At 37.3% G+C, this 13,974-nt stretch overlaps 2 protein-coding genes across 14 annotated transcripts in view; both read left to right on the top strand.

Moving 5' to 3' along the window:
- Positions 1-6,376, top strand: part of LOC128011268 (kinesin-like protein KIF1B) — a 66,550-nt gene extending 60,174 nt beyond the window's left edge. For all 13 annotated transcript variants that reach the window (XM_052593470.1, XM_052593472.1, XM_052593473.1 and 10 more), the window contains 8 exons: positions 48-193; positions 301-543; positions 654-725; positions 814-914; positions 983-1,135; positions 2,256-2,448; positions 2,540-2,658; positions 3,650-6,376. In XM_052593470.1, the coding sequence (XP_052449430.1) occupies positions 48-193; positions 301-543; positions 654-725; positions 814-914; positions 983-1,135; positions 2,256-2,448; positions 2,540-2,658; positions 3,650-3,692 (1,070 nt within the window). In that variant the 3' untranslated portion in view covers positions 3,693-6,376. The remainder of the gene's footprint in view (positions 1-47; positions 194-300; positions 544-653; positions 726-813; positions 915-982; positions 1,136-2,255; positions 2,449-2,539; positions 2,659-3,649) is intronic.
- A 440-nt stretch (positions 6,377-6,816) lies between these two features.
- On the top strand, positions 6,817-13,291 carry pgd (phosphogluconate dehydrogenase). The gene is made up of 13 exons (XM_052594793.1): positions 6,817-6,967; positions 7,289-7,364; positions 7,438-7,617; positions 7,706-7,771; positions 7,855-7,973; positions 8,059-8,125; positions 8,199-8,333; positions 8,526-8,715; positions 10,227-10,357; positions 10,614-10,747; positions 11,030-11,129; positions 12,437-12,559; positions 12,823-13,291. The coding sequence occupies exons 1-13, from the start codon at positions 6,960-6,962 to the stop codon at positions 12,940-12,942; spliced, it is 1,449 nt and encodes a 482-aa protein (XP_052450753.1). The 5' UTR covers positions 6,817-6,959; the 3' UTR covers positions 12,943-13,291.
- The last annotated feature ends 683 nt before the right edge of the window (positions 13,292-13,974 follow it).

Raw genomic sequence — 13,974 nt, 5'->3', positions numbered from 1 at the left:
GATAAATTGGACCTTCTATATCGAATCATTTGATTGTTTATTTTCAGGTATGCAGCGACGGAGACGGAAGGTTCTGGATACATCTGTGGCGTATGTTCGTGGAGAGGAGAACCTGGCCGGTTGGAGACCCAGAGGAGACAGTCTGATCCTGGAGCACCAGTGGGAGCTGGAGAAACTCGAGCAGTTGCATGAGGTGAGCACAGAAGACAACAGATCACGACTGAGCCCTGCCACACTTCTTGCTGCTGCTGTCCATCTACTGAAGAATATCTGACAGACGCCCATTTCTGTCCATGTCAGGTGGAGAAGACACGTCACCTGCTGCTGCTCCGTGAGAAACTGAGTGAGACGCCTCCTCCTAAATCCCTGAGCGACTCCCTGTCTCCCAGTCTGAGCAGCGGCACCCTCAGCACCTCCACCAGCATCTCCTCCCAGATCTCCTCCACCACCTTTGAGAGCGCCATCACACCCAGTGAGAGTAGCGGATACGACTCCACAGACATCGAGAGCTTGGTAGACCGCGAGAAGGAGCTGGCCACTAAAGTAAGACTAAATCAATGAAAAACCTGATTGTTAAATACGGTGATCCATTTAAAGTCAAATATGAGAGATCTCCATTTTATTTTGTGCGTTTGTCTTTTAATTCTTTGCAGTGTCTCCGTCTCCTGACACACACTTTCAACAGTGACTACAACCAGATGTGTAACAGCATCAGCGACTGCAAGGTAACCTCAGCTTGAACGATGAAAAACAACCCGTTTTGTGTGAATTGGAACAGATCCAGTTGGATTAATGGGAAACTGTCTCTTTCAGTTGTCGGATATTTCTCCTATGGGCCGTGATCCATCCGTCACCAGTTTCAGCAGTGCTACTCTCACACCCTCCTCCACCTGCCCCTCTCTGTCAGACTCTCGGTATGTACGGTTCACAACCAATAAGCTCAAACTACAGCTTAGGATCCTAAAACTTCTGTATCGTCCAGGACCCCTGAAGCGAACTCTCGTGCCACTAGCCCTTCATGCTCAGACTATGAGAACTTCCCCATGGTGCCCATTCTGGAGACGTCCTACCTGGCCCGCGCCGGCAAACACGAGTTCCTCAACCTTGTGCCTGATATTGAGGAAATGAGACCTGGGTGAGAGTTTTGATATAGCTGACACGTTTATTTTTGTGTATTCCAATCTCACAAGAATCGAGATGAATTGGAACGCTTAAATCATTCAGTTTAGAGGTTCTGTTTCATAGATTCCTTTAAGGCTGCAAAACGATTAATCGCGATTAATCACATTCGAAAAGAGCTTATGTTCACGTTGTATGTGTGCACTGTGTATATTTAATGTCCCAAATATCACAAGTTTAAATGTGATTTTTATACAACAGTTCAGTAAATAAGAAGTTGATATTTTGTTATATTTTAAACACAATATTATGTATTTTTGCTTCATTTTGCAGAGAAACTTTAAAGCAACGGCAGAATTGTTTGTTGCGCATCTCTGAGCTACACATCAGAGTTTAGTTTCTGAATGAATCCGTGTTTTGAACAAATCATTTGAAGCCGTTTACTTCTCTCCTGAATGTATCAGCCGTTTGAACGAATCATAAAGGCATTTATCGCCACCTGCTGGCAGATTTAGTTTCTTATTTAGAGTACAATTTCATTAAAATAAATAAAAATAAAAACATTAAAGGGATAGTTCACCCCCCTAAAAATGTTTCTGTTATCATTTACTCACCCTCGTGTCTTTTTAAAACTTTCTTTCATTACAAAGCTGTTTAGTTACCAATGACTTTCATTGTATGAACAAGAAGTACTAAGATGTTTCTCGAATTATCTTCGGTGTCCTATAGTTTATGCTATTATAGCCTAAATGTTTATGTTTAATACATTTTATAAATCAAGTTTTCTAAAGCTACAATTTGTAATGTCTACTTGGTACTTTTTCATTTAACACAAAAATTGCTTCAATCTTTTGTGGGTATTTTCACAGTCTAATTAATTAATTCATTAATTGAAACATTGTGTAATCAGTTAGATTACAAATTTTAATCGGCTCACAGCCCTAATACATACAAATAGATACATGTGTGTATTTATATATACACATAATATAGATACACTGTACACACACATATAATATGTAAACAGACTTTAATTTTGAATGCGATTAATCGTTTTGCAGCCCTAGTTTCCTCTGATGGGGCAGCAGAGATTGTCCAGTAATATGCTGGACTGACGTGTCCTCGTGTTCTCTCAGGTCTGTGGTGTCTAAGAAGGGATTCCTCAGTTTCATGGAGTCCCTCTCCAACTCCTGGGTGAAGCACTTTGTGGTGGTTCGCCGGCCATACGTGTTCATCTACAACAACGACAAGGACCCAGTAGAGAGGGGAGTGCTGAATTTATCCACTGCTCAGGTGGAATACAGTGAAGACCAGCAGGCCATGCTCAAGGTAAAGCCTCACCCGCTGTGTGGAAATCCACAGTTTTTCCTGGAACTCATGTCAGATGAATGCCTGATTGCTGCTGTTTGATGGCTTGCAGACGCCCAATACATTCGCCGTGTGCACCAAGCACAGAGGGATCCTCCTCCAGGCCAACAATGACAAAGACATGAACGACTGGCTGTATGCCTTTAACCCACTGCTAGCAGGAACAATAAGGTACACAGCCCAGAAACTTAGATCATCTAGAATTAACCTAGTCTAGTCTGCACCAAACTGACTAACTCTTAGAAAGGGGTTTCTTTCTGGTCCTCTTCAGTGAAAAAATCTAACATTTAGTGTTATTGCATTGTGTAATAAAATATCAATCTGAGAGATATTTATTTTACATGAATGTGGCACAAACAAATGCTTAACTTCTATATATAATAATATATACACCCTCCAGGGTTATTATAGTTAACTAAAACTAAAACCATAAAATATTTTTCTTGAACTACAACAAACTGACAATATATATATTATTTTTATGAAGTCTTGTCAAATTTGGCCTTATATTAGGTCAGAGATTACATAGAATATTTTTTTATATATATTTTTTCTTATACTGCAGGTCCATTTAAAATAAATAAGTGAAGGCAACATTTAAAAAAAATGGTGAAAATGAAATGGCAAGCATATATTAGCTTACGTTATTTTCCTGTAGTTTAACTTGGTGTACTAAAAAAGAAAAAAAAATATCCAATAAAATCAATAACTAAACTATAAAATAAATAATAAATAGTAATACAAATCCTTGCGTATCTCTTTGATACTGAAATTAAAGAAATACACACACTAATTGTGTTATTAATTAATGTAAATATTTATATAGGGGTTTATTTTAAAGAAGCATAATTCTTTAAAATGCCATATTTTAAAGAAATATAGTCAGCTAAATAATATGAAATAAAATAATTATTCAGTTATTTTTAGAAGTTCATACTATAATTATAACAGTAATTAAACATTTCATTACATATTTGTAGAGAGGGAGAGAAATGATTTTGGTTGTGAGAAGAGTTCTGTTGTTAACAGATGCCACTTGGTTTCATGTGTTCACATTCAGCTGTGTCTTAAGTATCCAAATACTTTTTTGGGGGCTGCTGTGTGTGTGTTTTTCCTTTAAAATGTTCACTGCTCACCTGAATCTGTGTGTGTTTTCCTGCAGGTCAAAGCTGGCGAGGAGACGGTCCAGTCTGATGAAGAACTGAACGAGATCGTGCTCACCTTAACAGTGTAGTGTGTTAACACTTCAAAATCTTTGTGCTTCTTGACAGTTTCTCTTGTATGTAGACCTGTGGCTCTGTTCTCCTCTCCAGCAAATGAACTTTCAGTTCCTCAACACCTCCCTCCCTCTTCCTCCTCCTCCTCCTCTCCCCCTCTCTGATGTGTTATTGATTGGATTTATTCCGTCTTCAGTTTTGTTCTTTGTCATAACTGAACCTCCTTCAAGTAGCATGTTGTAATAGTCTCTTTGTGTGTGCACGAATCTTCAGAGCAGGTTCTGCTTTCTCTTGAGTTCCTCTCGTCTGGAAACCTCGTCCTTACAGTGTTGTCTGCCAGGAACATCTTACCCTCAGGAGAAAGTTGGTTTGCTATAAAAAACCCATTGAGTAAAAAAAAGAATAATATAAATAACATTTAAAATATTCCGTTTTTGAATTAACACAAAATCAACTCTCTCTGTAAGAAAATATACAAGACGAAAACAAATAGCTGTGCTCCAGATATTGCTTAAACAAATGATTTTAAATGGACCACATTTAATTTTCTAAACAAAGAAATTGACCCTTACACTGAATGTTATTGCAGTATTGGTTTAATGGATTTGCTCAATCAAAGCAGGACGTTGACCGTGTACATACAGCCGTTTACTCGCCAAGCCTGTCGCTGACTATTTGCTTGACATAAAACACACCATTAGCAAAGTACAGTATGTAATCATGAGACATATAATACCAGGGAAAGAAAAATGATGGTGATGATATCTCAAATAACGCTTTTTCGGTAGCCTACAGGAGTATTCTACTCGATTCCTCAGTAGATTAGGTAAAAAAAAATGGTGCAAAACAATTACCTTAACGCAGAACAACTGACTGAATGAATCTATTTGTTCATAACGTTCAGGATTACTGTGCTTAACGCTACTCATGACGAGACATGATGCATTATGGGTTTCTGTCCTTGTAACTGTATTACTGAAACCATTTTCCTGCAGTTTTAGCAAGAAAGATCCGTTGGTTTTGTTTCTTTGAAGACCAAACGCTTGAGTGAGATACTGATTCGATGGGTTATAGTTAACAAAGTGAAGGATTGAATTATTTTTTTCTGCAGGATCATTAAACCAGCCTTTATTCCTCTTGAGGATGAGCACGATCACTTTTTAATATTATTGAACATTTATCTTGTATCTCCACTGATTATCTTAACTTATTTTTATTAACGTGATCAGTGTTTTACATTATACAATGGAAGGCAAGAAGGGCACTTTTCCTCAATTTTAATTCAGCTGTTCTTCTTTACTTATTTGAACAGACCGAGTTTGAGCTATAAAACAGTTTGATCACTGTCGGTAGAAATTGGGCTAATTATGCAGTTCACTGCAGTGCAGGGATGGCAGTGTTCTGTTTTTATTTTTTTATTTTTTTTCTTTGCTCTGTGCATTTGAAGACATGCAGTCAAGAGCCAAATGCTGAAGTTAGCAGTGACTCAGTTTGATGGTGAAATGTCAGCCATTTGGTTGAACGTATAACAGTCCTCTGGCCAGACAACCAGCAGGAATTATTGACCACCAGACTGTCACACTGTCAATCCTTATGAAGTCAATGTTCTTGCTGCATCATACACTGCACTTTCTCTTCTTTTCACAGGAAACACATGAAAATGGCTCATAAAGTCAAGTCCTTAGGTCAACCAGCCTTTAGGCTTCAACTGAGCTGTTTGATTGTTACATCATCTGTGAAAATGTTCAGATTTAATGTTCAGATCTGGCACATATAGTGCGTAAAGGTTAGTGAAGGTTAGCATTTATCTAAATACATGATGAGTGTTAGTTACTGTTACAAAGTTTGGCCAGAGCAAAGTTTTTTGTTTTTTTATCCATCTTTGTTGAGTGGCTTGGTTGACTAATATGATATTCATAATGAATTTCATTAACTATTTTTTTTTTTTTTTTTGCAATGTATATGTTTAGTTTGCAGCTCTTTGCACGTATTTATACAACTAACAGAACAAAGAAAGCTTGAACGATGTTTTTGTTGTTTTCTCAATTGGAAGCCAGATGGTTTTAGGTTGTGGTGTTTTTCTCATTGAAGTGGACTTTGAATGTACCTTGCGTTTCACTAAAAGTGCATGAATGAGAGGACTGACATGTTGCTGTGCTTATTTCTTGAAATAGAAATCTGTCTGTGTTACAAAGGCACTTTTTCACATTTAGGTTATAGATATGGAGGGCAGAGTTATGATGAGGCCTGTTCATTTTGATTTCTAACATCAGGGAATATATTTTTTTTAGAATAAAAAATTGCTTTTGTGCTCACTAGTGCATTTTTTCCCATGCTGCCTCTGAAGCATCCCTGGCATTACTGTATCATCCCATCACTCCCTGTCATTGTGATGAAACTACAGAAAACAGTTCAGCTGTGGCATTAACACTGTACATTATTTGTCAGATTGGCTTCATTTTCATACTTATTTTGTAAATATTTCATGTTGTATGGAACTTGGATTAAAATGTAAATATGTCTCCTGTATTTGTAATAATTATAATCCATTCGCTGTATAGCCTAGACGTGTAATGCATATATCTTAATTCTGTGTATGGTAACCTTGCACCATTGACCTGTTTAGTGAATGAGGTACAAATAAAATTACAACCAGTGCATTAGATGAGCAACGGATCTCGTGTCGTCTCTTTCTCTTTACACAACACTTTGAATTATACATAGGCCATTGCTTCTGTTTAGTTAAAGTGATATTTTGCTAGATATTACATTATTTGACATCCTAAATTGATTTGACTGAATGCCTTAGGGCTAGCTTGCTTGTTTTTTTTTTAATATATATATATTAAAAGTATATTTTATTTAAGATTTTTACCTTTTGACACAAGCATTACATATATTATCTTGGAAATAATTACGTCAAATACTTAGAACTATTTTTTATCATAGTATTACACTCACTCGTTTTACTATTTTACTTCAATGACAAATATTCTCAGTATTTTCTGACACGGTGGGCGGAGAACAGACGTGGGGAGGGACAAAATTAGCCAGCCAATCAACAGCATCCAAGCTCGGCTGGGAGAGTCTCCGCCAATCACAGACGGAGATACGGATGACGCCACGACCACTGTAATCTGTCAGGCGCTGCTGCTCATGCTCAGGTCGTGAATCAGGAAGTTCAGCTCAGACGGTGCTGCAAGAGTCAAAACCCTGATCCAAAGTGTCATTTTAAGACGGAACCAACCTTCAAACATGGCTCAGTAAGTATACATGTATCTTTTAAAATGATTTGTAATATGAAATTGCTATTTGACTGAGCACATTTGTTTGTATATTATCATTAAATGTAATATAATGTAAGTTGTTGCACATTTTCAGCATTCATTTTATCTGTAGTAACCTCTCTGCTTACTATCAAGCACTTTTGTTTTTGTTCAGACACGGATCTAGAATTGAAATTCGTTCTGTTATCCAGCTAGACTGGATGACATTTGTCATAACCACTGATTTCAATCAGTTAGCGCTCTGATTATTTATTATGAATGTTCTTTCTCCCAATCTCCATGTTTTTGCCTCCACAGAGCGGATATTGCTCTCATTGGTCTGGCTGTGATGGGCCAGAATCTGATCCTGAACATGAATGACCATGGATTTGTGGTAAGTTGCCATTCTGACCTGTTCTGATGGTTCACATCAGGTTTAAGATGTTATAACTACTGTCATTCCTCAGGTCTGTGCGTTTAACAGAACGGTGTCCAAGGTCCATGACTTTTTAAACAACGAAGCCAAAGGCACTAAGGTGATCGGGGCCGAGTCCCTCGAAGACATGGTGTCTAAACTCAAAAAACCCCGTCGCATCATCCTTCTCGTCAAAGCAGGACAAGCTGTCGATGACTTCATTGATAAACTGGTAAACGTCACCATGAATCAACGGACTTAGTTTGCTTTGTCACCAAGCCAAAGTGATCAAGTAACCCACTTTTTTCTGTGTATTGTAGGTTCCTCTTCTTGAACCTGGGGACATTATCATAGATGGTGGAAATTCAGAGTACAGAGATACAACGGTGAGTTTGACAATCCAAACTTATGATCATATGAGGTGATAACCGTGTTTGATCTAAATGTTCATGCTGCTAATCACATGCAGAGACGCTGTAAGAGCCTGAAGGAGAAGCAGCTTCTGTTCGTGGGTAGTGGAGTGAGTGGAGGAGAAGAAGGGGCTCGCTATGGACCCTCACTGATGCCTGGAGGACATAAGGATGCCTGGTGAGGACAAGCATGTGTCAAACAAGTGCACCTATGCATATGTGTGTGCTTTTATTGAATCAAATTTTTTACTTTATACGTTCAGGCCACACATAAAAGAGATTTTTCAGAGCATCGCGGCCAAGGTGGGCAAAGAGCCATGCTGCGACTGGGTGAGTATTAGTTATCAATGCATTTATACAGCCTGTGAATGCACTTCTACAAAATCTTTGTATATTTGTTTAGGTTGGAGATGAAGGAGCTGGGCATTTTGTTAAGATGGTCCATAACGGTATTGAATACGGTGACATGCAGCTGATCTGTGAGGCCTACCATCTGATGAAGGACGTGCTGTGTATGGACCATGATGAAATGGCTCAGGTTAATAATGACTATAGTTTTGTAATCTAGATGAACTGTCCATGATGTTGTAATTCTTCAAATCCCCTCTGTATTGTTCTCCTTCCTTATTTCGTCTGTATTTTGAAATACACCTCTCCCTGTTCCTCGTGAAGGACTGTTTTGGTCTGCTTCCTCTTAAGACTGAATTTCTATGTCTGATTTCCCTGTCAGGCCTTCGAACAGTGGAATAAGACCGAGCTGGACTCTTTCCTCATTGAGATCACGGCCAATATCCTGAAATACAAGGATGAAGATGGCACTCATCTGCTGCCCAAAATCAGAGATAGCGCCGGGCAGAAAGGCACAGGGAAATGGACTGCTATCTCCGCTTTGGAATATGGCACACCAGTTACACTGATCGGTAAGCTACAATCTTGTGTAATTTCTCTGCTAAGGGTGTGTTTTTGTTATTTTAGATATATAGAGGGAGAAAGTCACTTGGGCTTAGAAAAACACATAAGCAGCTTTGCTATTCATCTCTTCAGCTGATGTGACATAAGTGGGATTTCCTGTTTTGGCTTTTGGTGCAGGGCTCAACAATAATGATGGCCTGCTGTCCTGGGGCTATTGTGCAAGAGTTTTGGTCCAGTGATTTATCGCCATTTACCATTTCTATAAATGATTTTAAATGAGAAATATTGGCTTGGTCCAGCAGGAAACAAACTCTTATTTTGATCTGTGGTGGATTATGGTTTTAAGAATGTAGTTGGTTTCGACTTGAGATGTTACCTTAGGATCGCTCAAAGCACAAAAACCAGTTAGACAATATTTGTCAAAATTAATTTGATGCATATGTTTTTATAAAGCTGTTTTGAATCTACATGTATTATGAAAAGCGCTGTGTAAATCTAATTGACCTGGCTTGTATATGTAGTGTCCGTTAAATGAACAAAAGGCTGTTTGTGCAGCACTGAAGCGTGAGAGAGCTGCTTCGATTTGTATGGTTTTCTTCTTTCAATAGGCTGAATTCCAGTGCTGTGTTCACCATGACTAGCTGTTTTCCACCAGATATTTTTTTTCCTTCCTCCACTCGTCTCTTCCCACACTTGTTGGCCTTGGGTTGGGTGATAATATAATACAAAGTCATGCTGAGTACAGGGTTTTGCTTCCAGCCGCTCATGTGTGTAGATGTAGTAAGATCTGCTCTTACAATAGTCTAGCCGTACACTGTATTACCAGAGTCAACAGTACCAGGGTCTGGACACAGATATGAACTGGATTATACAATGTGACCCTGAGTCTTGAAGAAAACACCGTGAAAAGAGGCCTATATATATAAGTTATATATAACTGCTCTATAGAAGTCATAGATGAAGCTGAGAAAGAAATGTTCTGGTCACATTTCACAAAATTATAATAATAATAATAATACTAATAATAATAATAATAATGTCACATGACTGTAAAAAACATAAATGAAAAAAATATTTCCTGGATATTCTAAAAATATCATGTCTGGTAACTCAGTTATTTATTTATTTTATTTTAGATTAGAATTTTATTTTTTTGTAATAATAATAGTCATAATAATAATAAAATAAAACTATATCTAAAATATAAAACATGTCTGGGTCACTAAATTGTATCAATAATAATTTATTTATTTTTATACATATTATTAATAGACACAGTAAAAGAGAGTACAGATTTATTTAGCAGGCAATGCATCCAAAGTGATTTTCCTAGCCTTCTCATTGTACGATAATTTTGTGCTCATATGATTTCTAATTTGTTCTTTTGTGGGGCCCGTCTGTCATGCTTCGACTGTCTAATGTTTTAATGTTTCCTCATGTGGTCTGACAGCGATGAGAATGTTATGATGTGACCAGAGATGCAGACTGTAACTGGAGCTGCGGTGTCTTTGTCTCACAGGGGAAGCTGTCTTTGCCAGATGTCTCTCCTCTCTGAAGGATGAGAGGGTTCAGGCCAGTAAGAGCCTCGCCGGCCCTCAGGGTGTCAAGTTCACCGGAAACAAGGCACAGTTTCTTGAAGATATTAAAAAGGTGCGATAGACTTGGTAAAATATGGATAATATCCATTTTGGGCTGCAAAACAATTTATTACATTAAAAATAAAAGTTTATGTTTACATACTATTTGTGTGTACTCTGTATATTTATTATGTACTGTAGATATAAACACACACACATGTATATATTTAAATATATATATAGATATATGTGTCAAGCATGTTATGGGGTTTAATAATAATGGGTTGTTTTTAACTTCATGAAAATGTATTGTTGTTGTTTTTTTTCAGGCTTTGTATGCCTCCAAGATAATTTCATATGCTCAAGGCTTCATGCTGCTCCGACAGGCTGCAGTAGAGTTCGGCTGGTCTCTTAACTATGGTGCTATTGCTCTGATGTGGAGAGGAGGCTGCATTATTCGCAGGTAAGCAAGCTCTGCTCACACTGATTTAAAACGATTGCATGAAACAATAGGCTTTATTCAGATTGCTTATCAGTTAAGGGTGTGTCGGCTGAAATACTCAAGAATTAAATGTGAAACTTCATCTTTCCTCCACCCGGGGAATGTTGCAACACTGTGAACACTAGGAAGTGGTGATAGTATTTCATTTAAAAATCCCACATGCACAGAAATGAGGAAGCTGATTTCACAATATCATAACTTTGGATTAGCTATGAATAAAGGTGGTGAATCTTTCATTCGCAGTGTTTTCTTGGGTAAGATCAAGGAAGCGTTTGACCGCAACGCCGAGCTGCAGAGTTTGCTGCTGGATAACTTCTTCAGTAAAGCTGTACAGGATTGTCAGGTACAGGAAGTGAGCCAAGAATGACCACGAATTTCACACGTTTCCTGTAATAGTGTTACTAAATGTGAAGAGAGATCAGGAGCACCAATGGCTGACTGTTTATGTGCATACAGTGTCTCTAAAATCTTTGTCCACTTAGTTTCTTCCAAATATATACACAGTGAACACAGTCCAAGCTGAAATACTATAGCAAAAAGAATTTATAGATAAAATATCATATAATCAGTGACTATTTCATTTTATTTCATCATATTTTATAATATGAATTTAAATTAAGATCTATGCAGTCAAAGAAAGTGTATCAAACGTAATCATATAGTTTAGCACTGAAGTTTTTCATAAAATGCTTGCACGTAAACCTTTACAATTAATCCAGAACACAGCAGCAAGATACATTTTAATGAGCTGGAAATAATGCACGTCACACACCTGTTTATCACTTTGCATTGGCATTTCCAATAGCTGCTCACATAAGACTCAAGGCATTGATGTTTGCCTACGAAACCAGTACTGGCTCTGCACCCCTTTATCTAAATTTGCTTTATTGTGCCTTCCCAAAGAGGCACAAAATCACTTTCACATTACTTTTACATTAAATGTTCCCTCCTGGTGGAATGACCTGCACAGCTCAGTCCTTATTTATTATATAATTACAAAAAAAAAACTTGCTACGTGTACTATGTTAAGCCAACTGAAACTTGTTGTAGCACTTGCGTATCATTGCGCTTTTGTTGATTTCGATTGCTTAAAGTGTCCTCGTGCCGTAAGTCGCTTTGGATAAAAGTGTCTGCTAAATGACAATGTAAATGTAAATGCATTGGTGGCAATTGCTTTGTATAACCTATAGTATTTATCTACAATATTCCAGCAATTATTTGACAACAAAATAGCATAGTCAGAAAATAAACTTTTATAAACAGTTGGATTTTAAAGTCATTTATCAGATGTCAAATATGCTCTGAAAATCCACAGTTTGGAAAAACATGTCATTTAGAAATGGAAATATTTAGGAACAGTGGTTTACTGGGAATAGGGACCAATTCACTTTATTAACTTGTTGCTTATTAACATGCCAATTATTAACATATTGGCTGTTTATTAGTACTTATAAAGTGCATATTCTGCATGACCATATCCTACATCCCTAATCCCATCTAATACCTAAATTTAACAACTACCTTACTAACTATTAATAAGCATCAAATTAGGAGTTCCGTTTAGTAGTTAATGGTTTAATAATAGCGGGAATTGGACCTAAAAGTTGATTGGTATTAATGATGATAATACATGTAGAATATGTTTTGCAGGAATCGTGGCGTAGGGTAGTAAGTACAGGTGTGCAGCAGGGGATCCCCATGCCGTGCTTCACCACTGCCCTGTCCTTCTATGACGGTTACAGGCATGAGATGCTCCCAGCAAACCTGCTGCAGGTAAGCCTCTCCCTAACTAAACCTATGCTATATCACAGGGATTATATGTAGGCATTTGAAGACCTAAGTATTCATATGATAGAGAGTTCAATTTAGAAATAATATATTTACTTTTTGGCTTTTCGGATTGAATAAGAATGAATACTTTTGCTTCAGGCACTTTATAAATCCCTTCCTTTATATTAATGCTAAAGCAGTTGTTTTCTCTTTGTATTCATCATTGGCTGAGCTGACATCACCTTTAATATTGTGGCATTCTTCAGGCACAGAGGGACTACTTTGGTGCCCACACGTATGAGCTGCTATCAAACCCTGGAAAGTTCATCCACACTAACTGGACAGGCCATGGAGGAAAAGTGTCCTCATCATCCTACAATGCCTAAACCCAAGAGTGGTATTAGGTTAAACGGCAACGAACATCTTCAGCTGAGCACATTCCTCATGAAGAACTGTACTTCAGCCCATAGTAGAGCTCTTACTGAAGAGTGTTCAAATGCAGATTTCTATTTATACTAAATCATAGTGTATACTCTATTTGTAAGCTCTGTTCTTGTAGTTTTACAGTAGGTCCACCTTTGCAAACACCGTATTTCTGAGTTAGTGTGTTGTTTCTGAGATTCTTCTTGCTGTAGACCGGTCATGCTTTCCTCCCAGAGTTCACAGTGTTAACTCTGGATTATGGGTAACTATTGCACTGCATTAGGCTAAATAAAGATTCCAATCCCTTTTTAATTAGCTTTTGTCTTCTTTACTCGCATGCTGTCTACTGCAAACAGGATTTACTCCTGCTTATTTTTAACAGTAAATACTAGATATGTAACTTGTTTATTTGTATGTACTTCTAATTTGTCACCAGGAGAGGGCAGAAAGGGTTTTTTGGAACAATGAGATTGTTTACAATAGTAATGTCTTCTGCTGAAGGATATTCTTTGAGGATGAAATAACGACACACATACAATATATAAAAATATATATATATATATATATTTTTATCAGTAGTGATATGTAAGTGTCTTGAAAGATCTTGACACTATCCTGAGGAGCAATATGCATTTTGATTTTTACGATTAAAGCCATGACACTTCAGAGTAATACATACAAATAAACATCCCAATAACTTAACCACAGTTAATTATATATTTGAGTTTTGTTGTTTTCATTTCTCTCATATCAAGAGTATTTAGTTTTATTTTAGTTTTAGGGCTGCAAAAACATTTACCAGTTTCTCGGCACAGTCTAGTGTTGTTGTTATGTTTACTGCAGGTGGTTCAAAAAAGGTTTTAGAATATATTAATCATTCATATATCTACAAAAAAACAAACAAAAAAAAACATCCATTGCATCCATTTTACTTTATTTTAGTTAGTTTTGGAGTCATGGAAATGTATTTTGGTTTAGTTTTAGTAGCTCTCAGT

The sequence above is a fragment of the Carassius gibelio genome, chromosome B23 (genome assembly GCF_023724105.1).
Source record: "Carassius gibelio isolate Cgi1373 ecotype wild population from Czech Republic chromosome B23, carGib1.2-hapl.c, whole genome shotgun sequence".
Taxonomy (NCBI): domain Eukaryota; kingdom Metazoa; phylum Chordata; class Actinopteri; order Cypriniformes; family Cyprinidae; genus Carassius; species Carassius gibelio.
Note: the sequence above shows the minus strand (reverse complement) of the source record. Positions and strands in the feature narration are given on the sequence as shown.

Bases quoted from the DNA above. Each gene is read 5' to 3' on its own strand.
- pgd (XM_052594793.1), top strand. The intron at 7,365-7,437 runs GTAAGTTGCCAT...GTCATTCCTCAG, and splicing joins TGAATGACCATGGATTTGTG to GTCTGTGCGTTTAACAGAAC. The intron at 7,618-7,705 runs GTAAACGTCACC...TGTGTATTGTAG, and splicing joins ATGACTTCATTGATAAACTG to GTTCCTCTTCTTGAACCTGG.